Source organism: Corylus avellana, chromosome ca10 (genome assembly GCF_901000735.1).
Source record: "Corylus avellana chromosome ca10, CavTom2PMs-1.0".
Lineage (NCBI taxonomy): Eukaryota > Viridiplantae > Streptophyta > Magnoliopsida > Fagales > Betulaceae > Corylus > Corylus avellana.
The window spans coordinates 17,837,598-17,850,232 of NC_081550.1; the positions used below are offsets into that span (position 1 = coordinate 17,837,598).

At 35.9% G+C, this 12,635-nt stretch overlaps 1 protein-coding gene across 1 annotated transcript; it reads left to right on the top strand.

Moving 5' to 3' along the window:
* Positions 1 to 1,708: 1,708 nt before the first annotated feature.
* LOC132163986 (magnesium transporter MRS2-I-like) lies at positions 1,709 to 11,794 on the top strand. The gene is made up of 11 exons (XM_059574380.1): positions 1,709 to 2,158; positions 2,281 to 2,310; positions 5,354 to 5,507; positions 5,715 to 5,836; positions 6,675 to 6,749; positions 8,116 to 8,343; positions 8,423 to 8,467; positions 10,882 to 10,926; positions 11,020 to 11,049; positions 11,184 to 11,303; positions 11,398 to 11,794. Exons 1-11 carry the CDS (start codon positions 1,910 to 1,912, stop codon positions 11,482 to 11,484), a joined length of 1,185 nt encoding a protein of 394 aa, XP_059430363.1. The 5' UTR covers positions 1,709 to 1,909; the 3' UTR covers positions 11,485 to 11,794.
* The last annotated feature ends 841 nt before the right edge of the window (positions 11,795 to 12,635 follow it).

A 12,635-nucleotide genomic window follows, 5' to 3' on the forward strand; every position in this document is an offset into this window, starting at 1 on the left:
AAAACTATTCCTTTCATTTTTGAATGGAATGGTTATTCCTATGTGTAAGGGATTAGCGATTCCCACGTAAATAACTATTTTTAAGAATAGACACTTACCAAATAAAAAATTGACTATTACAAAGTCATTCCATTCTACGGGTCTATTTCACAAACTAAACGGACCCGTAGTTTTTTTGGACTATTTTTTAGTATTAGACATAGGTGTTTAACATCAAACTACTCGTAAATCTTTGCCTTTAATTTATATCTTTATTCTACTCTTGTATTTAATTTTCATTTCATTATGAATTTTTTTTTTTTGGTGACATTATGAATTTCTTTAATTCTTTAATTTTTTTCCTTGTTCTGCAACCGTGACCTTGGATGTTTATTAACAACCTATTGCTTCCAGAAACTTTCTCATGTCTAGAGTTCGCCGAACCGTGAATTGGTAACCGTATTGTAAAGTGCATCAAAACAATTTTTTTTTTTTTTCAGAAAAAAAAAAAAAAATTTCAAAATTCAAATTTTCTTTCAAAACTAATTAAAAAAACACTTAAAACCTCTCACTCCATAAAATTTATATTTAGTTGCCAAAAAAAAAAAAATCCTTCTTGAAGCTATATTAAATTGGCAAGTAATGTGTCGCCTCTCGCCACGATGAAATTATGACATTTGTTTATTTAAGATTTAAAAGTTTGATTAAACAATAATTGTGGGTTAATCGGATCCGGATCCCTTCAAATTGTAGGGAAAATTGAAAATTCTCCAATTGTAAATCTTGACCGTCCATTTTTATCTAATACCTCACATCACGCCGGAAAAGGATTTTCTCAATTTCAAAATCTCCCAATTTCTTTAATTTAGTACATTTTGAAGGGTATTGTATTTAATGCACTACCATTATTAAAACTGTTAGACAACACTATCCTTCAAAATGCACTAAATAGAGAAAATTGAAGAATTTTGAAATGGAAATGATCATTTTCCCATCACGTGTCTCACTTAAATTAAATAATAAAATATCAATTAATTTTAAAAAGAAATTAAAAATAAAAAAAAATTAAAAATTAAAATCAAATAAAAAATAAGAAAAAAAAAAAAAAAAACTGGGGTGGCCCTTGAGTCTAGGGGTGGCCGAAGAGAACCCATGGCCCTTGGATGTAGTCTTGCCACCCCCAGTGGCGAAAAAAATTTTAATTTTAATTTTATTTTTTTATTTGGCCATTCGGGGTTGCCATGAGATGGTTCGGCCACCCTTAAGGGCCAAATAAAAAAAAATAAAAAATTTTTTTTTTGGTCCTTGGGGTGGCCGAACTGCCCCTAAAGGAAGCCACCTCTATACTCAACTCGGGTGTCTGACCATCCCAGTTTTTTTTTTATATATATTTTTTATTTGATTTTAAATTTTTATTATTTTAATTTTACTTTTCTTTTTAAAAATTAATTAATATTTTATTATTTAATTTAAGTGAGACATGTGAAGTGATGTTGACTATTGAATAAAAATAAACCGCCAAAATTCACAATCGGAAAATCTCAAATTTTCCCCTCCTTTGGAGGGCATCCGGATCCAAACCGCCCATGCAGTTCCCCACTTAACGAACAAAACGCGCCGAGCCTTCACTGACCTACGTGGCAAACCCCCAATTGTAACCGCAACCGCACCGTAACGGTGCTACAGCAGAGTACACCCGAAAGCACACTTCCCTTTATTCCCTCCCTTCGGCCCAAAATAAGCGAACATCAAGCGCTAGATTAACGATCAATAAAATAAAAATCATCAACCCTTGGTAGCGAATCCGAATCTTAAAATTCTTTCAATAATTTATGATGATGATGGGCATGGCAGTAGCACCATTGTAACTGTATTTTTGAACTGAAGAGATTGGTGGTTAGGGCTTGTGAGAGGCTTAGGAATGTGAGGAATGGCTCGGGACGGGCACGTGGTGCCGGCGGACCCGGGTGCGTCGGTGGTAGAGAAGATGAAGGGCCAGTGGGCTCGGACCTGGATGTCGATGGACTGCACGGGGGAAGGGACCGTGCTGGACGTGGACAAGTACGCCATCATGCGCCGCGTCCACATCCACGCCCGCGACCTCCGCATTCTCGATCCCTTGCTGTCCTACCCCTCCACCATTCTCGGCCGTGACAAGGCCATCGTTCTCAACTTGGAGGTAATTTCTCTCTCCCCCCTCCCTCCCCTCTTTTTATTTTTTATTTTTTATTTATTTTTATTTGGTTTCGAATGATTTGGGACTGACTGATTGGTTTTTGTTTGCAATTTTTGTGTGCTCAGCATATCAAGGCAATCATCACTGCTGAAGAGGTTACTCTCTCTCTCTCTCTCCTTTCGATTAGTAAATTGCGGAGAAGTACTTTATTATGACTCTTTCAGTTCAATTACTTTCATTTTGCTGACGATAGGTTTTGGTGATTAATAAAGAAAAAAAGAAGTGATCAATCGATTGGACGAGAGTAGAATAATACATAGGAAGTATGTATTTGAGTAGTACATAAATTTGTATCTATTGGACGATTAAAAGGGTCGGGTTTTGGTGGAACAAGCCTGCTATTGGTTCAAGCTATATGTTGATAATGGTTGTGACACAGAACGGCAACAGTTAATTGGGTCTGTAATTTTATTTAGGTTTTATTAGTTAATTGAGATATTAGTTTTAACTAAAGTTTATTTTAATTTTCAAGAGGCAAAGGTGTTTTTGTAATGCAATAAATAGGTGTTGCTCTAGGTTGTTTTAGGTAATTCAATAAATAGATTACTCATTTAGCTAATATGAGGCACTAAATCACGTCCAGCAGCTTGCCTTCTAGTTATCTAAATCTCATATTTTGTTTTTTTGATTAGTTACATTTAGGTAATCACTTTAGCTTATGTATTCCTTTTCTAATCCATTTCTCTCTCTCTTTGTTACAGTCATTTCTCTATCTTCTCTCTTGATGGTTTAATAAAACAATAATAATAAAAAAAAACATTATAGAATAATATTTAAAAAAAAATAGAGAATGAAATCGAAAACCTGTTGGATTTGTATTGAAAAGTAGTAGGTAAAGTAGAGAAAATTGTGCTTTTGATTAGCTGAAATGCATAACGTTGTTGGAGATGCTCTAAGTCAATAAATGGGTGTTGCCAGTTTAGTCGTGAGCCTATTTAAGCATGCTTTGTACTCTAATGAAAGTAGACTTTTATTGAGTAAAATTATGAGAAATTGATTTTTCTCTCTCCTTCTCTTTCTCTTCTCCCCTCTTCTCTCTCTCTCTCTCTCTCTCTCTCCCTAGCTTCTCTCTCTTTGTCGACTTCTCTCTTTCTAGCCTTTTCTCTATCTTCTTTATCTCTTGTCTTTTCACCCTAATTTCACAGTGTATTGTTGTGATCAATGTTTGTCCTACATCAAATTGGTATCAGAGCCTTTGCAACTATTTTCTAGTAACTTGCACCCCTGTACCATCGTTGTTTTAGTCCTCCATAGAAAGCCTCTTTCAATTACACAGACCCACATGCTTGAAACCTAGCACCTTCTTCAGCCCCAAGCATCCCATATTGGTAAACCATTCCTTCACCGCACCGCCACTCAAACACCCCACCATTAGTGTACCATCCACCACAACACCCATCGCAATACCCCACTCACGTCAGAACCACCATAACAATAAAAAATTAGAGAACCCATCGCAACAGTACTCTTCCCCATCGGAGCCAATCCCGCCCAGAACCGCAAATCCATGCATCATCGCACCTAGCCTATGACTCGCACAACGCCGCAACAACACCACAATGAACACATCAATGGCCAACGTACTTAACAACTCGGTTCCCAAACACCGGCCCCTCGCAAAAGCAGTGTTTGGGGATGCCAACCCCTCGCAAAAGCAATGTTTTGGTTTGGCCAAGATCTTTTTCACCCACCCGCTCATACGCGAGGTAGATCTCTCCAAAACAACAATTTTGTAGGGCCACTAACACCCACCTTGCCGCCACACCAATCATCGAAAACCACGGAATCCGCGCCTCGCCTCGCCACTTGCTTCACCATGTCCCACCCCTACGCTGTCCCCCAATGTTGCACCCAACATGACCAGTTCCAGGAGGATAGTTGTGGATATTTATTTGGTTGAATGTGTGTTGTGAGGGCTGTTTGGTTACTTGCAGTCACTGTCCAGCATAGGAGAAAAAAAAAAAAATCTCTTTTCAATACTTGGAGGCTGTGCTTGGGGCTTTGTAACACTCCGATCCCATATTGGGAAGATAAGAAGTAGCCCACATAGAGTGGATAGTTTATAAAGATAGTCTGCTTAACACAATATATATATAGAGCAGCTTATCATAGCTTGTGTGTTTTTACTTACGCAGATTTTCTAAATTTATGTATTTCCTTTTCTTGCTATATGGGTTCTCTTGTATACTCATTATATATATATATATATATATATATATATATATAGAGTAGCTTATCATAGCTTGTGTGTTTTTACTTATGCAGATTTTCTAAATTTATGTATTTCCTTTTCTTGCTATATGGGTTCTCCTGTATACTCATTATGTACTAGGGTTGCGCCCCTCTGTGCTTTATTAATGATATGATATTACTTATAAAAAAAAAAAAGACAGTCATGGATGCTAAGTTTCATATTGCCTTGTTACTATGTGAAACTAGGCTTTATAATGAAGTCTAGGGAAGCTCCAAATTGACTAGTTATTTTGGGGTAATAGTGCAGATGTAGCTAGTACTTTTTCCTGAGTTGTTACAAATGGTATCAGAGCCGCCTAGTAATGTTAGGCCATGTGGCATTGGAGCACTTCATGACATGGCCCCGACGAAGACATCAAGAATTTAAGAGGGGGAGTTTGTAACACCCTAGTCCCAAGTTGGGAAGATGAGAAGTAGCCCACATAGAGTGGATGGTTTATAAAAATAGTCATGGGTGTTAAGTCTCACATTGCCTAGTTACTTGGTGAAACTGAACTTTATAATGAATTCTAGGAAAACTTCAAATTGACTAGTTCTTTTGGAGTAATAGTGCAGATGTGGCTAATGTTTTTTCCTGGATTGTTACAGGCTTGGATCCAAAAAAATTTGAGCATCTGTTCCCAACTTCTTCTCTCTTCTCCCTCTTTCCTGTCTTCTCTCTTTCTAGCTTTTTCTCTATTTTCTTTATTTCTCCTCTTTGCCCTAATTTCAGTGTAGTTTCGTGATCAGTGTTTGTCCCACATCAAGTTGGGTTATTGGTTAATAATAGCATGTAACTTGTTTAATTTGCAGGTGACTCGATAAGTAGAAGAAAACTAAGGCCAATTTTAATTGAGTTTGAGTTTGAGTTTGCAGATTGTGATTGCTATTTTTGTTGTGGGATAGGTATTGCTACGGGATCCAACGGATCAAAATGTTATCCCTGTTGTTGAGGAACTTCAGAGGCGATTGCCTCCTGTAAATGCTATTTGCCAAGGTCAGGGCAATGAGAAAGAGTACCCAAGTGGGCAAAATGACGTTGAGGCAGGCGAAGAAGATGGTATGCGAGATACTGATATTAATGGAAAAACAAAAAAGTTAAATAAAACAGCAATGTTGATTAGTGAAGAATTGGGGCTGTCCTGGGTGTTAGTTTGTATTATTTTTCATCTTGTTTATTTTCTTGTCATTTTCGATATTAGATCTACTTCTTGTCAGTCCTGGTTGTATTTCTTGATATCTGAATGGTCTAGATTATGCAATGTAGAGTCTCCATTTGAATTCCGGGCTTTGGAGGTAGCTTTAGAAGCTATTTGTAGTTTCCTTGCTGCGCGTACAATGGAATTGGAGACTGCCGCTTATCCTGCGTTAGATGAGCTTACCTCTAAGGTGAGTACTTATGTTTTTCCTTGTCTTTGAAATGGTCCATTGCCTTAATGATCTTGTAGTTACCCACTCTCCTCCCTGCCCCAACCCTCCCCTGGCGTGCAGTTGTAATTTATGGGTTGCTTTTGTAATTGGTTATATCTTTGAAAACCTTTTAATTCCACCAGTCCATTTACCATCTTCATTGTTCATAACTTCAACATAAAAGAAACACGAGAGTTACATGCCTTTTTGCTATTCTCATCCCCAGAAGACAAAATTTGTTTTAGCAACTATTGTACTTTCAGAACTATATGGTCTCGTGACAATCTGTATTCCTTTGGAACTGTCGGTCTGTCCAAAAAGAGAAGTGTTTCTCAGTCTTTGGTATCTTTTGGATACTAATAATTCAGGTGTTTTCATGGTTGGTCAAATAGGGCCTCTAACTCTTGCATACCCAAATCCGCCTTTGTCTACTTTTTGAAGTTCAGTAGGAGCTCAAGGGGAGAATTATTGATAGGTTAGTACTGACTCATGTCACTAGAGAGTTCATGATCTTTCTGTTAAGTTTTTATAATTTTTCAGCTTACCTCTTTTCTATAGGTTCTCTTTATTTTTCTTCATTTTGGGTATTTTGGGTCTATTTTGCTTCTTTATACTCTTTCATGCACCCAGCTCTATATGCTTAATTAATTTCTCTCACTTGGAAGGGAAACTTTTTTTCTGCTGAATCTCTTATAGAGGGTATCAGACTTTGCGCTCTTTTATTCTTCATGATCATTTCCCGCTTTCCAGTCTTGTGTCTTCAGCCGCTTGGCTTATTTCTGCCGCGTAACTTTTTGCTAATTATTATGCTCTACAGATTAGTAGCCGTAACTTGGACAGGGTTCGCAAATTGAAGAGTGCAATGACAAGGTTGACTGCTCGGGTTCAAAAGGTATGCACCTTTTGTTGTGATGTGAGATACTTTGTACATCTACTGACTAAAAAGCAAATCTGTATCATCAAAGCCCTTCTTTTTAGCGATTTATTCTGTTAAATAAAATATGAATCATGGACTTTTTACATAAGACACATTGTTGACTAACCTCCTAATATTTTATTTTTGGCCTGGCTCCTAATGTCTTTAATAGTTGAAACATAGGCTTCGTTTTTTCTCCCATTTTCTGTACTTATCTGTTTTAACCAATCTACGTCCAACATATGGACATTTTCAGTTTTTCTGTTTGTTTTTGTTTTGTGCCAAAGAGATTTATGTAAATAAATGTAAATACATATCTTTGCAATTATATAATAATCATTTTCCAGTCATGGAGGATTCGTATATAATCATTTTCCAGTCATGGAGGATTCCTACCCTTGAATTTTTAATTCATATGAAGTCCGGCCAACTTGTATTTATTTATTTATTGGTATGCATCTGAATGAGTATTTTTAAAATTATAAATGTACTAAATGTTTCCATCTATTCCAGAAAATAAGAGTAGTTCTTCTTCTACAATATTACATTGCATAAGTATCTGGAATTAATCTTACACACAATATAAGGTGAATTTTATAGATTTGACAAGGTTTGTTAATTAAACTATAGAATTGTGTTCCACATAGCCATGGCTTTCGATTGTTTGTATAACTGGCCGTATAGGCTTGGGCCAGCAAAATTAGAGGACTTATATCATCTTTATCTGAAAAATATTCAGAGCAGCAAAACCATTTTCTTTGATTTTTCCACCATCTAAGTTAAAGTAGATTGTCTCCGTTACATAGTTTTAGGAGGATAATACACATTCCAGTTGACAGCAAGCTTAATTCTATTTATTTTGTTCCTAAGCAAATATATCCATGGGGCGGTTTGTCCTATTCAGATATACACGACCAACTTGAAATTGAATTTCTGTTTCCCTCATTTTTCTGCTAGGATTGGAACCTTGTAATGAGAACAAATCAAATAGATTGTCTCTGTCATATAGTTTTAGGAAAATGAGAACAAATCAAACAATATACGCTGATAAAAAAAATCTTTAAACTTTGACAGATAGCATTTATTGTTTTTATTTGTGCAATGCCACCTCAGAGCAAGCTGTTGGTTGAGAATTCCATTTTCAGTTCTGCCTTTTATCATGCCACATGTAAGTTAATCCAATAGGAAATTATATGGACCACTATCTCTCTGAATTTCTAGTGTTTGATTTGATTTTAACTTTCTTGACCAGGCTGCACTGACATAAATATGTATATCATTTCCTGTTGCTTTCCCTCATAAGTTACGCAATGTGTTATTTACTGCCCATCAAAAATCGCAGGTTAGAGATGAACTTGAACAACTCCTTGATGATGACGATGATATGGCTGACCTTTACTTGTCAAGGAAGTTGGCTAGTGCATCTTCACCAGTTAGTGGCTCAGGCCCTGCCAATTGGTTTTCTGCCTCTCCTACCATAGCCTCAAAGATATCCAGAGCAAGTAGAGCAAGTGTGGTTACAGTTCGTGAAGATGAGAATGATGTTGAGGAGCTTGAAATGTTACTGGAGGTTATAATGTTGATTTACTTTACATTTGTCATATTTTATCCAAAATGAAGTCTCAATTGGGCTGTAATATATTTTGCAGGCGTACTTTATGCAGGTTGATGGCACGTTGAACAAATTAACCACGGTATGTGTCTGTCAATTTGTTTTACTTATTGGTACTTAACAGCATATTCTTTATGACTGATATGTGGCATCACATTATAGGGGAAAGGCAAACTTGAGATATGTGATACATGTAGACATTCATGAAGGGCAGATACTAGTAATCGGTGACTGATGAGGGAGTCATTTTTGAATTGGACTAGTGGGGAGGAGAGTTGGAGAGGTTTTTTTTCCCCTGGAACTAGGTTTTCTGGTATTAGTTTGCTGAGTAAATTGAAGTTAAGCTAAACCAACACTAATGCTATAACTGGTGTTTGGATCTTTGAATTGTGACTAGTATGGATTTGCTTATAGATTATGTGGCTTCGTATTATGTTTTTACTCCAATTGAATATCTGTTTCTCTTCTTTTCAATGATATTTTCCCTTGGAAGTTTCTTATCATTATTGTTTTAAAGGTTTGGTTCTATATATGCATAGATGGAGATTCTTTTTAGGTTTCTCTTAGGTTTAAGATTCAAGTAATGCTACAAGTCCCTCTTGTGTCCCTTCAAGAATGATGCGACTCTTAAAATTACCATTGAGCTTGTGATTGATTATTATGAATTTTGATTAAATGGTGATTTTAAAAGTCACCTCATTTTTGGAGTGACACAATAGAGAATTCTAGAATTACTCTTAAGATTCTCTCTTTTTCACAATTAGTTGATTTTATATTTGTTCTGGCTCTTTTCATGGTCAGACACTCAAGACTTTTAATTATATGCTAAAGTATGCTACTATGAAAGAATAAAAGTTTATCATCCAGATTTCTTGATTGATAAATTACTTAAGCACTTGGTGGGTCTTGAACCCATGATGTCACTCTCTCTCCTATTCTTATTGGGGGAGGAACTGTAATTTGATGAGCTAGAGCATCTGGATCCTTCAAAATTCTTGTAGTAGCTTGTCAAGAGAATGCAAATTAGATGTACACAAATTGAGGTTTTATTTTTGTATGATCTGTGCTATTGTTTCCTGAATTCTTAGATAAGGGAGTCAGGTGAATCTATCTGCTGTTAAATTGTTTGTCCTAGCTCCTTACAATTGTTTGTTTGCTATCTTAAATAGTTGGTGCTTACTAAGAGCATCTCTAGCAGTATTAGGTATTTTACCTAGTGAAAAAGTACAACTTTTTACTTTAGCTATTGCTTTTTAACTACACACTCCAATAGATTCTCTATTACATTCTCTACTTGCATTAAAATATTATTTCTCATTCTTTTTTTATTATATTATTGCCAACACTTAATTTAAAAGAAAAACAAACACATATATAGAAATCATTCATAAAAGCAAAAATAAATAACACATACGAGGAACACTCATTTCACATGTAGGTACTAGTTCTTAAAATTAATAACAAAAGTAAATATATGCTGAATGTTTCAAAGGAAAGAGAAGAAATAAATGTTTCAGAGGAAGAAGAAATGGTTGAGTGAAAAGGAGGAGAATACCCAAAACAATAAACAATAAAAAAGCAATAGTTAGAAAATGATATTTTATTCAATCTAGTGTGTTGCAATGAATAACAACAAATTGCTATTCACTGTAGCAGTTAAGATATAATAGCTAATATGAAGTTGTTTTATTGGAGCACAAAAAATGGCAAAAATAGCTAAATGTAGCTAATATCTTCCTTGTAGCTATGCTGTTGGAGATGCTCTAACCCTCCGGAACTCAATTCTTAGATATGGCTTGATAGCTCTATGTGTGTAACTAACACACGTTTTCTGCACACAACGTGAGTGTGATATATATATATAGGTTTACGGTTGTGTGTATATTTGTATTTGTGTATTTATATTTATATGTATATATGTATGATTGGAAAGCCATAAAAATAATATAAAAGAAAGCTGTGATAGAACGTGTTTTCTGCAAGTTTCTGGAAAACTTTGTCAAAATCGAAGCAATGGATTTACCTGAATTAGAAAATTGAAGCTCCATGTAATGGACCTCGATAACTAGGATATCATGAACAATTTGGGGCTGGGTTTCATAATCCTTTCCAGTCTTTGTAGGGATGCAATTTCCTTTGAAATAAGTATTTACATCTTAATATGTGATATAGTGTTTTGTTTTTAACATTTACCGAAAGTCCGGTGCTAAATGTAATTTGCGTATGGAAATTGTCGGCAAAGCCCAGAAGAGAATAACCCCTTTTTTGGAAAGGCAGTGCTTAGTGATCAGTTGAACTAGAACGTGGAAACCTTTCGTGATCTTTGTTGCTTAGTCTTCCTCATGCATGAATTTTTTTATATTAACTTCTAATCTACTCCTGCTACATGTTAGGTTTTCAAAAAGCAGCTAAATCTTTTGAAGTTTGAGAAGATGTATTCACATTCTCTACACCACGTCTCATGCTTCTCTAATTGCTTGTTTTGAACTTCTGCAGCTGCGTGAATACATTGATGATACCGAAGATTACATCAATATTCAGGTAATCAACTAAAAGACTTCAAATTTGTTGTTCCAGACTATTGGGCCATGCTCTAATATTATATGATCTGAATAAAACTTTTTTATTCTGTAGCTTGACAATCATCGAAACCAGCTGATTCAGGTGCTTTGATCCTCCTTCTGTTGTGTATCACTTAATATCAATGTGTTTTTTTTTTCCGGGGTGATATTGCCGAGTCCTGGAACTTGTACTATTTTTATGCATTTGCATTATCTTCATCCGCTTAATGGCTGCAGTTGGAGCTCTTTCTAAGTGCCGGAACTGTTTGTTTATCCCTCTATTCTTTGGTGGCTGCAATTTTTGGCATGAATATCCCGTATACTTGGAATGATAACCATGGCTACATGTTTAAATGGGTATGCAAGTCATTTCAGCTGGTAGATTCAGCTCTAATTTTCTGGATGAAATTCTTTCAAAACATTGAATAATCTTCCCATTTGGTTTTGGCAGGTGATCATTGTCGCAGGATTGTGTTGTGCTTTTCTCTTTGTACTAATTGTTTCTTATGCCCGCATCAAGGGATTGGTTGGATCTTGAATTCATTCGTACATGAAGCATTGCAGTGTAATACGTCTCTGGAGGAAACTTTCGGACGAAGATCACATAAGTCAACACTGTTTTAATCTCAAGAGGGAACATAACGAGTTCCCCAAATTATCAACAACCTGGGATTTATTGGTTTCAGGCACTTATGAAAGTGTAAAAAGAGTTGGCAGAATGTCAATTCAGTCTTTCAATTTTGATTCACAATTCTTCTTATTGTTCTTTATACGCATTAGTGTATTTACAGGATATACCTGTACTGGATCATAATTCTACTGATATCTATCAATTGGTTGTTTGGATCTTTTTCTTTAAATAAAAAATAAAAAATTATGTTCCTCCCCTCATTATTCTTTCTTTTATGTTCCAAGAATTGTTATTTTAGTTGATACCTGGTGGGTAACATAGCCTGGTGGTGAGGCCTTGATTATTTTTGCTCACTGATTTCTCATTTTTTGGTGCTGGGAAGTGAAACAGCTTGAGGTCTCATCAATCCATAAGACAGGAGCGGAGAATAAAAAGAATGATTGCAGTGCACTTAAGCTGAAAGCTTGAAGAAGCTGAAAGCTGCTTGTCTCATCAGTCAAACATGCTGCTGCTTCTACATTATCTTCATGATCATTTTTGAGTCCAAATTGTATTTTTGATGCTATATATATATATATATATAAGCTTAAAAAGAAGAAAGAAAGGGTCTCAAAGTTGCCTAGGTCGCTTTGATTCAAGTTGTGTTTATTTTTTGGGGAGAACTCGTGTTCCTTTCCTTTCCTCTCTTTTAGCCTCATTAATTAGTCGTTTCTATCTTTGTATTCACAAGTTGTGAAGCTTTCAGGAGGAGGGCTTACAGGAGGGAGAAGCCTCCTCCCTTTCTTCATCCTTTTATCTTTTTATTTATTTATTATTTATTATTTTTATTTTTATCTTTGTGTGCATGGGCCCACGTGCTGCCCTCTCCATTAGTTCATTAGGCATGTGCGCAGCCTCCTTCGGTGGTGTTCAGTTCCACACTACTTCCACTCTTCCCTGCAAGAGCCCACCTCTACCTTTTTTCTTAGTAAAGCGGAAATAGTTTTCTTTTTTTTCTTGGAACTGTTGTGGAGTATGCTCATGCGGAGAAGATGATCTTCATCAATCGTCTCATCATA